This window comes from Anas platyrhynchos, chromosome 5 (genome assembly GCF_047663525.1).
Source record: "Anas platyrhynchos isolate ZD024472 breed Pekin duck chromosome 5, IASCAAS_PekinDuck_T2T, whole genome shotgun sequence".
Taxonomy (NCBI): Eukaryota; Metazoa; Chordata; class Aves; order Anseriformes; family Anatidae; genus Anas; species Anas platyrhynchos.
Window position 1 is genome coordinate 4,422,241 of NC_092591.1, and position 13,411 is coordinate 4,435,651.

General features: G+C 45.1%; 1 protein-coding gene across 16 annotated transcripts in view; it reads left to right on the forward strand.

Annotated features, from left to right (window-relative positions):
* Positions 1-13,411, forward strand: part of KTN1 (kinectin 1) — a 72,408-nt gene that overhangs the window by 56,575 nt on the left and 2,422 nt on the right. For 12 of the 16 annotated variants that reach the window (XM_038179850.2, XM_072038120.1, XM_072038118.1 and 9 more), the window contains 9 exons: positions 1,410-1,499; positions 2,588-2,668; positions 3,100-3,189; positions 3,277-3,369; positions 4,457-4,528; positions 5,016-5,099; positions 5,298-5,381; positions 7,777-7,860; positions 9,507-9,599. In XM_038179850.2, coding sequence (XP_038035778.2) covers positions 1,410-1,499; positions 2,588-2,668; positions 3,100-3,189; positions 3,277-3,369; positions 4,457-4,528; positions 5,016-5,099; positions 5,298-5,381; positions 7,777-7,860; positions 9,507-9,599 — 771 coding nt within the window. The remainder of the gene's footprint in view (positions 1-1,409; positions 1,500-2,587; positions 2,669-3,099; positions 3,190-3,276; positions 3,370-4,456; positions 4,529-5,015; positions 5,100-5,297; positions 5,382-7,776; positions 7,861-9,506; positions 9,600-13,411) is intronic. The other 4 variants (XM_072038119.1, XM_072038126.1, XM_072038127.1 and 1 more) reach the window with 1 other exon arrangement.

The window sequence follows — 13,411 nt, forward strand, 5'->3', positions numbered from 1 at the left end:
GCGAATTTCCTCCTTGAAACTATTTGAAGCTTGACAGGTCCCGTCAAACCCAATGCTTAAAATGACACGGGGCATGGATTGCTCTGGAAGGAGCTTGCATTTGTTATGAGCATGACTTTGTGCTAATTGTCACCGTGCAGAATTCACTGTGCATCAAAATAAGTTTAAAAACAGGAGGCAGGTAGCCAGGAGCAGACGAGCTCTAGTTTGGGGCTGCGTGTCTGTGTTTGGGAGACGTCTCTGCTCTTTGCTCAGCCCTGTGTTCGGGGAGTTTGTGTACCTGCTTTTGCTGTGTGTTAACGCTTGCCTGCTTTCTCTTGCAGTCCGAAGACTTCATTAAGCAGCCATTTGCCACTTACTGGTGGCTTCTGAATTGCTGAAAACTAACGCACCTCGCACAGCGTCACAACCTAATGTGTCTCCTGTCCGTTTTTGTCTCTGGATCCCAACCTACTAATGCCACCGATCTCTTGCAGCAGAGGAACTCAGAGCAGTAACACAGTCAAAGGAAAAAAACAAACACTAGCAATGGATGCTTGCTGGAAGCTGCCTTTGAGCAGGGGTTAGGTTTTCTGCACTTAAACTCATGCAGGAGCCTGGCTGAGCAGTGGGGTATGCCTAAATAAACCCACCTGCCACACGCACAGCAAGCAAGTGTCCTGTGGCTGCTCTGCTCTTAATGCTAGACAAATTGTAAAGGAGCAAGGGATAAGTGGTGCCCCTTGGCTCTGTGTATGTCCATTTGCAGAGCAATGACAAAAAACCAGAAGATTTTCACACAGCTCTAATAATTATTTCCCATGTCATCCAACTTGGAGGAGGAGGATGTAAGGGTCTCCCTGTTAAGCACTTAATTAGAAGTAATATTTAGAAGATAGTCTTGCTTTCTTGGCCTGGTTCAAATGTGCATTAACACAAAGTTTACTTTTGACTTAGTAATTCTCCATCTTTTATGTGGTGATGTTAATTTATGGTGACTTTTCCTCCGAAAATAGTTCCTAAAAGTGTGTTTTTAAAAAAAACCTGATTGACCCAACTTGTTTTTGAGGTTGCCCGACCAAAGTGGAAGTGTTGGTGTGATCTGTGGATTCAGTCACTCAGCACTGTGTAGTTTGTGTTGTGCTGTGAACAAATGAACGATGGTGTAAGTGCTCCACGAGCAGGCTAGATTGGAGGAGATCTTAATGAAAAAAAGCTTAAAAGCGTGAACAAATGTGAAGGCCAAATTCTGAAGCAATTTGCTGTCAATTTTGGAAGTAATTTAATGGCAATTTTAGAGCCTATAGAGCCTTTCCTCAGTTCAAACCACCTTTCTGGGTTAAACAAGTTTGCTGTAGGTGTAGAAGAGGCTGTTGCCTTGTCAGTGGAGCGTGTTGCCCAGTTTCATGTGAGCTGTTTTCTTGCTTTAGGAGAAGCAGCAGCATCTGGAAGCTGCCGAAGTGGAGACCAGAGAACTACTCCAGAAGCTGTTCCCGAACGTCTCGCTTCCTACTAATGTGGTAAGAGAAGTCTCTTCATCCCATGCAGCTGGGGAGCTGGGGTCCCACTGTGCTGGCAGCCTGCACCACATCCCTGTGGTCTGCTGCTCCCCAAGGGTTTTACAGTGGGAGGCAAATGCTTTCTGCTGCTGATACCCATAACTGCCAGCAGAAGAGAGGCAGAGCTTAACTATTTTGAGAAAAGTGTTAGGTTTGCTTTCTTTTTTTTTCCCTTTAACCTCCTTAACAACTATTTCACCTGCCTGTGTTACTGTGTCTCTAACTGAGATGGTAAATTTTCAGGGCAGATAAAGTCTGCTGTGTGTTTGCTCGCTGTCTGATGGGTTGGGTATCAGTCTTCTTTGCCTGACAGGCAGATCTTTGGTGGCCTCTCTTTTCTGAGGGGCTGCTCTGCCTTGCTGCCAGCTGATAGAATTCAGAAGGCTTTGTGTTGTTCCCAGAGTTCCTTTGAAAGCCACTATGTTCCAATTTTATGCTCTCAGTGGCTTTCAGTTGTTTGCAAAGAAAGTGCAGTGGGTTAGACTGTGTGAATAATGTAAAGCAAGGCTAGAAAGTGGGGATCCACGTGATTTGTAACATCTAGAGGTTTTAAATATTCATTTTTAAAAGTATTATCAAATGAATACTTTTATATCCTGAAGTTAGTCTTGTGATGAACTAGAAAGTCCTTTAAAATGGCTGTTTGTGTAAGGTTATAAAGCAGTCTCCATAGTGAGGTCTCCAGAATTACACGGCAAGTGTCTGTTTTAATGGTTCAGAGACTTTTGGAAAAACTTTCCTTGAGTGTTGAAATAGTTATCAGAGAGCCCTGACAATTGCAGGGAGACCTCAGTGACCCAGCTGGATTTTAGTGCTTCCAGGCCCCTGTGAACTGTGTCTGCCTCGTAACTCTGTGCTCTTGGATTGTTGCCCGTTGACTGTCTGCTGCGTACGGTAATAGCTGAACAACTGCTGTCAGGCTGCTGCTTAGCTCATGGGAACTGGGGGACTGAAACACTACTCCGTAAGCCTGCAGCTGGGAGACAAATGTCCTCGAGAAAAACTGATTGAGGTTACTTGGAGCTCTAACTGAATGCGTTTCCCAACAGAGTCACAGTGAATGGATATGTGGATTTGAAAAGATGGCTAAGGAGTATTTGCGAGGGGCTTCGGGATCTGAAGATGTCAAGGTAAGCACAAACAGTGGGTGACTTCCTTGTGCATGGCATCGGTGTTTTCTGGTACAAATCTCACAAATTGTGCTCAGGATTGTGAAGTTCAAATTGGTGAACAGGCGATGAGACAATTGTTTTACAGCTACTTGCATAATGTATATTGGAAATACATTTGCGTTTTTGAAAAGGACCTTGTGGAGTTGTGAAAACATTAATCACATTCCAAATGCCTGTTCCCTCTTTCAAGTAACTGGGTTGGTTTTAGGCAATGTGGAGTTACTGCAGTAACTTGTGGTGAACATTGCGCTTGCTTTTGGCATCCTTGTACAGGCTGGAAAGAAAGACCTGCCTGTGGAAATGCCATCAGCTTGGTATTTGAAATAAATAATAGGATTTAAATCTTCAGCTGAGATTGAACTCTTCTGGTCTCCTTTCTGCTTTTGCAGGCTATGGAGCAGAAGTTGAAGGAGGCTGAGGAGATGCACATACTGTTGCAACTGGAGTGTGAGAAATACAAATCAGTTCTGGCAGAGACGGTAAGCAGAATGCCTGGTCACCTGTGCCTTGTGATGTTGTAAGCTGCCTTTATTCTGCTGTAAGCTTTCAAACCACACTCTTTTTAGGAGGGGATTTTACAAAGGCTACAGAGGAGTGTGGAAGAGGAAGAAAGCAAATGGAAGATAAAAGTTGAAGAATCACAGAAGGAACTTAAACAGGTATTTCTGAAGACCTGTTTTTTTCAGTAGCCAGGCAGTTTCTGCTTGAAGTAGCAGAAGGTGTTTGAGAGCCACAAAGGCTGGTGTAGAACAGTGCTGGCTGCCTGGTTTGATGTGTGCATGACCAGCGGATGAAAAAGGTGAAGTCTGGAACCAGTATAATAGGAACTACTCCTCCTTATAGCAGAAGAATTTTTCTGCTGCAATGCTTTGTTTCATGCTAAGAGTGTCCATTAATGTGCCCAAAAATATAATTTTATCATCCTGGCAGCTCAAATTATATTTCTGTTAGGCATCTGTTTTTTTTCAAGTCCATTTTTGAACAGATACAGATTCTTTGTACTAAGGTTTAAGTATCATATAATCATAACTATTTTTTTTGAAGCTGTTAAAATAGCACTTAATCCATTATGGTCAACTAATTACACTTGAAATTGCTTGCAAAGCTTTCCTTTTTAGGAGGGCTCCATTGCTAGCACAAGTAGCAAGAAAAAAGACTTTTATGTTTCTTTCCTCATCTGGAGTTAAAGTAGGTCAAACTGTGTTTTTGAAAAAAAATATTTCTAAAGTACTTCTGCTTAGCAAATTTGATTGCTGGAGCATGAGCCCGAAGCGAACATACAGATGATTTATAAACCTCTTGTTTGAGGGTCTTATAAAAGTCTCTCAGCTCGTGAACTATAGATGTGCTACCATCTGCTGTACTTGCACAGTCTGTAATAAGGCAAAATATGCTGGTTTTAGCTACGTGTAGTTCATGAATGGAAATATCTTTCCTAGTCATTTAACAGGGAAGGCTATTTCCTACCATGACTGAAGGACAGCTGGCTTTAGTCCTTATATCCCAAATTTTTTGGGCATCTAGGCTCTAAATATATGTCAGAACTTCTCATGTTGAGATGAAGTAGGAAAGCGTCATAATGGAGACTCAGTACATTAAATTATTTGAGTGAGCATCTTATTTTATTCAGTCACTGGTTTTTATCATCCCTAATATTTTTTGAATCATAGAAGCAAATCTGTGTGTATATGGAGAGTTTGTTTTATACCAACTAAATGATGTCTTTATCTTTCTTGAAAACTGCAGATGCGCTCTTCAGTCCTTTCCTTGGAGCACGAGGTAGAGAGGTTAAGAGAAGAAATCAAAGAAGTTGAAACTGTACGTGCAGGTGTTTTTCTCTTTGAAGCTTTTTGTTATTCAAAACATGATTTAATCTTGGGCTGTGAATCTGCACTTACTGGGCCTTCTCTCATGCAAGTAGCGCAGCTTGTGTTGTAGGTCAAGCTGAGCCTTTTGGCCCGTGTTTTTAAGAAGCATAGATGCAGAGTACTGGAAATCATCCTGTTTTTACTTCAGTACTCATCCACTGGATTGCTATTTCTGGAAAGTGGGGCCCTTTCTTTGGGATGAGACCAAGCAGTTTACCAACAAGCAGATATATCAAAGTAATTTGGGGCTTGATTCTTTTTATTTTTATCTTTTGAAGTCTAACAGTTTAAATTGGTGTTGTGCAATCAGGTTTGAAAAGTTCTTTAAAAGTCATCTATTATTTGATAGAAATTCACAGCTAATAATAAACAAAGAAAATGGTACTGCAAGGAAGACATTGAAAATGTCTGTTTTAACTCTGTTTTTCTGTTTCTAGCTTAAAAAAGAGAGAGAACATTTGGAAAGTGAACTAGAAAAGGCAGAAATAGAGCGATCTACTTATGTTTCAGAAGTCAGAGAGGTAAACATGATTGACCAGACTGTCCTTTTTCTTTCGTTTGGTTACCAGTTGGCTGGCAAACTAATCTAACGCTTAGCCCCTGCGGCTGAGGGGTTTATATGCTTGTGACCTTAGGGTAGACCAACACACTAATAACTGAGCAGAAGAAAAGCGGGCATCCTAAGGAGACAAATCCTAAAACTCTAAACTTCATTTCAGCTCAAAGATCTGTTGACTGAGTTGCAGAAAAAACTTGATGATTCATATTCTGAAGCAGTAAGACAGAATGAAGAGTTAAATTTGGTAAGAAGCTTGTTCTCCGCTGGGCAAAAACTAGACACCCAGCATACTTACGAAGCGGAGACTTTATTCCAAATCCTGTCTGTTCTGCTAACCTCTTCAGCTTGATATTTTTGTCCATTGCAATCATTTATGTAGTCTGACTTTTACAATTTGTCTCTTTCTCTGCTCCTAACAATAGCATGTCTGGTTCTTAAGACTTTGAAAAAAGTCTTCAGGACTTTCATACCTGAAACTTCTTGAGAATCAACAGTGTAGGCGTAAGGAACTGCAAATGTAATGCCCTCGGAGCAGCAAAAGTTGTGCTCTCATCAGTTGAATTTGAGGATTATTCTCTGGTTGTTCTTCCCAAAGCTTTGGAGGATGCACCAGTGATAACCGTGCTCTGACTGCATGGAGGCTTTTCCATCCTTCTCTGTACATGCAGCAATGGGTCCAAAACATTAGATTAATTCAGAGTACCCAGCCATTTGGCAGCTGGCATTCTGCTGTGGCTGAATAGCTGTTCTGGCTTGTGGCATGCACCACGTAAGCATGCTTGGCTAGAAATGCTCTCCAGCCAATAACGCTCATGCTCCAGGTTTTCTCAAGAAGCAGTTGGATTAACTGAGGCCAGACCTATAGGCCCCCAAATGCATGGTTTTCCAATTTGAGTCTTTTCACTTCTCATTTGCTTCAGTGGCTTTTTTTCCGAGGCTGCAGCAGTCAGGTCCTTCCTCTGCTTGTGCTTGAACAGTGCTTTCATTGTGCTTTTGAGCCGGAATCAGGGAAGGTTGTTTGTCACCGTGTCTTTGGGTTTTAGGGTAGTTGATGGGATAACCTGTCACTGCAGGCTGAGCTGCTGATCTCACCAGGGTACCGCTGCTAATGTAACTGGGTTAAAATAGTTGATATAAAAAAAAAAAAACCACAACCCTAACACGATCTACTTAAGTTTAATCGTATGCTTGGCAAGTCTAGTACAGCACTGATTAGCATCCTTCCTCAGCAACCAAAGCCTCTCGTTTTGAAAGCAAGGGAAATGGGAATTGAATGCATATCTTAAAGTTAATCAGTAAACGCCAACCTCTCGAATATAAGAGGCAACAATCTATTATGCCTGTAACAACAAAAGCTTAAAAAGCTGAGCTCCCTGCTAGGGCAGCTTGACTCTGCAATCTGATGCTGCTGCGCTGGCTGGAGAGTGAGGAGGTGGCAAACGAGTACCTCGGTGCAAATGGCTTGGGAATGCTGTCCAGTGTATGAGTTTTTTTTTTTTTTCAGTAGGCAGGAGGCTGGGAGATAGAAATTTGGGAAATATATTTTGAAATCCCATCTAATTTATGAAGTGAGCAAGGAGAGAGAAACAGATGCTGCAGAGGAGCTCAACGGTGCTTCTCCAAACGTAGCAAACCAGCACTCGTTAGTACAGGTGCTCCAGAAGGGGAAACCTTCTGTGCATGAGACAAATGTAATGCAGAGGTTGGGAACTAGTGAGAATTTGGTACTCTGAGTAGCCTATTGTTCACTTCTTTAATCCCCTGCTGGCTCCCGAGAAGATTGACAGCAGGAAGAGTGAACATTAGCACAGTGCACTTCAGAGTCACAAATCCAACAGAATTGGCACTCAAGCTTCTTGTTAGTGTTCCTATTTGAGGCTCACGCCTTAAGTGCTGTGGCTCATTCTGTGTGCTGTGTTGAAGAGCAATCGAAATATTCTTTAAAAAAAAAATATGTTTACATCCTTTCTTTGGAAAGCTGTATTTTAAGGGCAGCCGGTAGAAAGTATTCGTCCCACTTGACTGAAATAGTTTCACTTCTTGGGCTGAATCTAAACACGATCGACAACTTAATATACCCCTGTCAGTGATTCATTCCTTGATGTGACATTAGCAGACTGGTTAAGTCAACGGAGTTGTAACAAGTGGTGCTTCATTAAGATGACAAGTAGAGGGGTGGTTGTTGTTGTTGTTGTTTTTAATTTATTTGGCAGTAAGGTGACTGTTTAGCTTAAATTAATAAGATGACAGTCTACGTTTTGGCATATTTACCAAGAATTAAGTTGAAGTCTTGACTGACTTGTGATAGGAGTGCTTGGAGAGGCTTACATACACTCAGTATTGCTAATAGTCTTCCTGGCAATATAGCCTCAAAGTTGAGACCAGTTGTAATCAAGCTGATTCCAACTTTTTGTCTTTTTTTTCTGTAGTTTCCATTCTTTACATTTGTCTTCACAGATGGAATCTCTCTTCCTTGACTGTCCTTGTAAACCTCATCATATATGTTGACTAATCAAGTGCGTGCAGTAATTTTTAGTAATCTCGCTCCCTTTGCAGTCCATGTGCACTGGGTTAATCCAGGGGAAAGATGAATTAAATCTGCATGTGTGTAAAACTGATTTTTTGTTACTATTTTGCAGCTGAAAACACAGTTAAATGAAACACTATCAAAACTCAAAGTTGATCAAAATGAGAGACAGAAGGTGGCTGGTGACTTGCCAAAGGTAAGCAGAGACCCTTATGAGATGCGGATCTTCAGTGTTACTCGAGTCATCAGGATCTCTGGTTTTTAAAATGCTGGGAAACTTCTTGAAAATGCCTCTTGTCTGTGATACTTGTATGCCAGCAGGAACAAGTGGTGATTTGGGGCTGACAAATAATTCTTTAAAGAAACCCAGCCTAATAAATATCCCGTCCCACAGCCCTCCACCCACATCAGAGCCTGAAGCTTTTAAATCCCAACTGGAATGGCAGTGGTTACAAGTTGGCTAACAAACCACCTGCCCATTTGCACATGGTTGCCATCTCCTGGGCTACAGCCAGTTGGGAGATCTTTAACGTTAGCTCTAAGGAAGCTTGGTGGGACAAGCATGTGGGGTTACCTCTGCTTTTCCTCAACGACTGCTCTTGCAAAATGGAATGGAGTGGGAAATCTTTAGGCATACGAGGTCTCAGTGCTGTCACCCCATAAATGAGCCTCTCATGGGAGAATTGATATGCAGAGACAAGAATAGGCTGCAGAGAAACTGAGGTCTGACTCTAGCCTCTACAACACCTTGTTCCTTCAGTGAGGCTGCTTTCTCAGCCACAAGTATAATGTGAAACTGGGAAGGAATCAGTGGGCCAGTGGGATGGTTGGCAGGATCAGTGGTCTTCTTGGTGCCCTGGCAATGTGTTTGCTTGTGGAAGCTGGGCTGTTGTCACGGGGCAGCTTGGAGAATGGTTAGTGGGATATAAAACACCTCTGTTGCCATCTCCTGGTCTATCTATTGGTATTTGGAGATGAGAAGAGGTTGAGAAGCAGAGGATGGAGGTGAGTTTCTCCTTAAAGGTGAGAATAAAGGCCTGGAAAGAGGAGAGCACTCTGCTTGTGATGGGAAGCAGAGGAAGAAAGCAAAACAAGGTTTGCTCTGACCAAACTGTCAAGCAAGGGGGAGGTTTTCCCGTAGTGCTTTGAGATGTGATTCCACAAGGTTAGTTTGTGTTCATCTAAAACAATGGCTGGATGAGAAATTCGGCTGTGTAGCTCAGCAAGGCAGGGGGACAAAAAAAGGGGGAAGCAGATGCACTGCAAGGAAATGGGGCTGGGTTCTTGCAGGGCTGGAGGGGGAGAGCTGTTGCTGGGGTAGGCTGGCTGTCTAATAGGACAGGGACAGATGATCACAAGCTCTGCAGGAAGTGAAGACAAAGGAGATCTGCTGTGATAGCATTGAAAACACTTTGCTCAGGACAGTTATGCTGGATGTTGACATATGAAGCGAGCAGTGCTGATGTCCCTGGTTCAGGGTGTGCTGTGTGTAAATGAAGATCTGCAATCCGGCTTCTAGAGACCTGCCTGTGCTGCTGCTCTCACGTGGGAAAAAAAAAAAGTGCAATTTTTTACCTAATAACTTGACACGAGACTATTAGAGCTTCCCCACAGAATTGCTTTTAAAATGCAGGCAGGCTGACACTCAGCGCACTGATTGTAAGGAGACATGTCAATCTTGGCAAATGTGTTGGTCCCCTGAGCAAATTTGGCATAAAACACATTTCCTACTGAACAATGATTTCCTGTCTCTAGCATTGCTCCTAGAGAGTTGAGGGTTCGCTTCTCAGCCTTTGCTAATTGTTCTCTCCCTTGTTCTTTTTCTCTTTTCCCACCCTACAGGCCCAGGAGTCCTTGGCGTCTCTTGAGAGAGAAATTGGCAAAGTGGTTGGGGATGCCAACGTTATTGAAAACAGCGACGTTCGCACAGACTCGGTGAGTGTTTCTCTTGAGACCGTACTCAGGGGCAGCACAAATTTCCTGCTAAGAGTGAGCTTTGGGAAGTCACGTCTTGCTTAGAAATGTGCTGCTGATGGGAAGATTGAGGCTTGATGAAGTTTTCTGTCCTGGAGCTGTATCCCAGGGATGCTGACCTTGTTCTAAGCACCAGGAGTTTTGCTGTCATCTGGATTGTGACTTCCTGCCATGGCTCAAATTTGCAAGGAGGAGGGGGAGAGGTTCTGGACATGAGATCTGCACTGCCAAGGGTTGTTGGTTTGGTTTGGGCAAAAGTGGGAAGAGTTCAGGGAAGATACCCAGACTCCTTCCTTCAAGAAAGGAGGCTAAAAATAAATCTGATTACTAACTAAGCTAAAAATTTTAACTGATGGGTTGGCATGTGTAAAGGGGTTGTAGGATCTGGAACTGCGGGAACTCTGTCTACGGTGGTTTCTTCCTCATGCTAGTGGGTAACCACCTGTCCGTGTGGGTTACTCCCAGAGTGCTGGCCCTAAAAAGACACCACCTGTACGAGCGGCTGAGTCCTGGCTTTGTAGCAGGGCTTCCCCATCCCTGGAAACAAGAGCTTTCACGTCAGCTTCAGCACAGCTTTGCAGAAGGCAGCTGGGGAGGCTGAAGCAGATGTCTTCCCAGCACATTTTGCACAGCTAAGTGGTGTCAATGGAACTCATTACCCGTTTCCTTCTGATGGATCGAGTGGAAGGAAACGCTGTCATTTGAGGGGGGAGACGAGTGCTTGCTGGTAGGACAAATAATTTATATCGACTGCTTTAGCCACTGAAAATAAGTAGTTTCATCAGCTGGAAGAGGAAGCCAGGAGTCCTCTAAGGAGCACTGTAGAAAAGCCTTTGCCTTTGTAGTCGTTAGCAGAAATGAAATGTCTTTCCCAGAGCGATCAGTCATGGATGCTGATCGACCTCTGTGTTGTGGGCTGACCACAGCAGAGCCAGAGACGCAGCTGGGCTTGCGAAACCGCTCACGGCCCAGCCCTGTGAGCTGGTTTCCTGGAAGGGAGGTGAGGTATTTGTGGCCAGCAGAAGGCCAGACGGTGCCAGGTGGGTGCTCTGGGTCTGGCTGCAGCAGGACGGAGAGGAGTTTGTCACCTCCTCACGTCGGTGACAAACTGCTTGCCCTCTGCTCTGCCTTCCTGGTGGCCTGCCTTTGGGACTGGTGCTACGGATGGATGGAGGTGCTAAAAAGGCAGGTGCAAGGTTTGGGGCAGGGTAATAATACAACCAACCATGGTGGAAATCCCTTGTCCTGCCCATTTTCCCTCTTCGTGGAGCTCTCCCAGCTCAGTGCAACCTCTTTGGATGCTCACCCACCGTAAACAAGCAGCGAGCACATCTCAAAGCTCCTCAAACATCCCTGGGCTGTCCCCCAACAACTGCCACAGCTGGAAATAAACCGCCAGGAGCGTGGTGGTACAGCCTCAGCCACGGCATTTCACAGCTGGAGGTGCTGGCAGACCCTCAGCTAGGTGCTGTTAGATCTGCCCTTCTGTGGCTGGAGCTGGTTTTAATCCCTTGAGCCTTGCACAACCCCTCTGGTTCGTGGATTGCTCCCCTATAGCAGCGTGGGAGCCCCATCCAGGCTCCCTCCAGAATATCTATTGCTTTATTCTGGGAAATGTGGAAAAAACACTCCTAATAAACCTATAATTAAGCCTTCATTAGTAGAAATCTTAATTGTCTAAACAGGTAGCCATCGGCAGAGGCTGAAATTAGAACATTCTCTCCTTCTCTAAACCCATTTTGCTGCTTTTTTTTTTATATAAAAAAAAGAAAGCTGTCTCCCCGGAAGCCTAAAAACCTAGCTTAAAATAGCTCGCCGATTAAAAAAGAAAGTCTTCCAGCCACTTCCACCTAGCAACAGTGCCTTTTTTTTCCTCCTGAAGGACCTGAAAACACATGCTTGCAAACGAGCATATTAGTTCCTTCTGGGGACTAGACCCAGCCCCCAAAATTCAGAAATGATGCTTGCGTAAACCCTCAGACACTCGGTGTTTTCTTTAGATTCCTTTTCTTTCTATTTAAAAATAGAGCATTTGGGTTTTCTAATCAGCCTCCTTGTCACTTGTGGGACTGGATGATGACTAAAGGCTGCCTTTCAGTGTGCTGTAAGGAGGTCGTTTATATTCAGCAGCTCTCCTCGGTGGCGAACTTATTTTGAGGATTATGTGCCATCTAACGTGCTTTCTTCCCCAAATCTGTGTGAAACACCCCATCCTTGGAAATGGGAGGTGCTGTACATGGAGAGCATGGCAGGGCTGAATCTGTCAGCTCGATGCCTGGCAGAAGGGACATGGGAATTGCAGAGGACCCCAGGAGATCTTCCAGACCCCAGGAGATCTTCCAGACCTCTGCTTATCCAGGGGATTTGGGGCAGTGCGTGCAAACATCAGGCGGCTTAACCAGAGAGGGCAAATGATGCTTCAGCACTGGCCCCATAAGGCAGCCTCACAGCCCTGGGTTAGCAGAAGCTGCTGTGTGTGTGTTTTTGGCCTAAATTCATCCATTGCTGGTCAGGATCGGATCCCAGGAGGGCTGGGGATGTGCCTGTAACTCACGGGTAAACACCGAGCAGTATTAGCAGAGCCACAAAATAGAGGGGAGAAGAGGAAGGAGCGAGGAAAGGAGAGGAGGGGAGGGCTGAGGGTGAACGGAAAGGCTCCTTCATCGCTTCTGCTCGTGCTGGTTCCTCTAACACACACACAGCCCTATTGCCAGCACCATCGGCCAGTGCCATGACTCAGTCATTTGCTGCGATGCTAATTGCGTTTGCCTCTCCGCTTCCATCAACCTGTAGGAGGCCGTTAAGCAAATTCTCAGCCTTAACAGCCCTGATTTCCTACCTTAATAAGGGTGAGATGGGTTAAAGCTACTCTGATACAGATTCCCAATGATTTTTAGGGCAGAAAAATGATTTTTTTAGGGCAGTGGCGTGCGAGTGAGAGCTTGGCAATGCATCGCTCTGCTCTGCCTGAGCCCGCAGCGGTCTCCGTAATGGGGCAGGTGCTTGGGTTTGATTTACTGCCCTGTGCCTTGCAGCAGCTCTGCAAAAGTGGGAGCTGGGGAAGTGGCTCTCCGTGAACTCCCTCTAATTTCCCTTAAACCCCAGGGAGAGATTGGCACCGGCGTTTGCATCGGTCTCCTTCTGGCAGGCTGCTCTCAGCTGGTGCTGAGCGCTTGCAGAAATGTCTGTGCTCACACGGAGAGCTGGGCGCTTCTGCATCGCTGGCACCGAGGCAGATCTGCTGATCTGTGGCTGCTGGATTGCAGAGGGAAGCTCTCCTGCAGGTGTATGTGAACGTGGAGCCCTTTGTGTGGCTCTGGAGGAGGTAATCAATGAGGGTAATAAAGCGGGGATTAGATCAGCGTTAGCGCAGCAAGAGTGGCTTTGGGGAGAAGGGCAGGCAGGAAGGGAAGTCTGTTTAGAGTTGTACCTCCCTATTAATATTAAACTGATGAGCTCCTTGTTTTTAAAGGAAAAAAAAAAGCAAGCTTGGTGTCTTCATTTCAGGAAACCAGGCTTCTAGCTCTGGGCAGCCCTTTTTTTGTGTCTCCATGCTGACTGGTGCCTACACTGCTCTGCCAGGTCCTTCTCCAAGCCTGGGTGCCCCTGGCAAGCAGGAATCTGCTGGGGGCTTGGAGCAGAGCAGGAACCCGTGGGAGGCCAAGGGGCAGAGCCAGTGTCCAAGGTCTGAGCCTGAACGGGAGCGCTGGTGCTGCAGTGTGGGCAGGGGAAGCTGTCAGCACTCACAGCTGGAGCTGCCTGGTGCTCGGTTA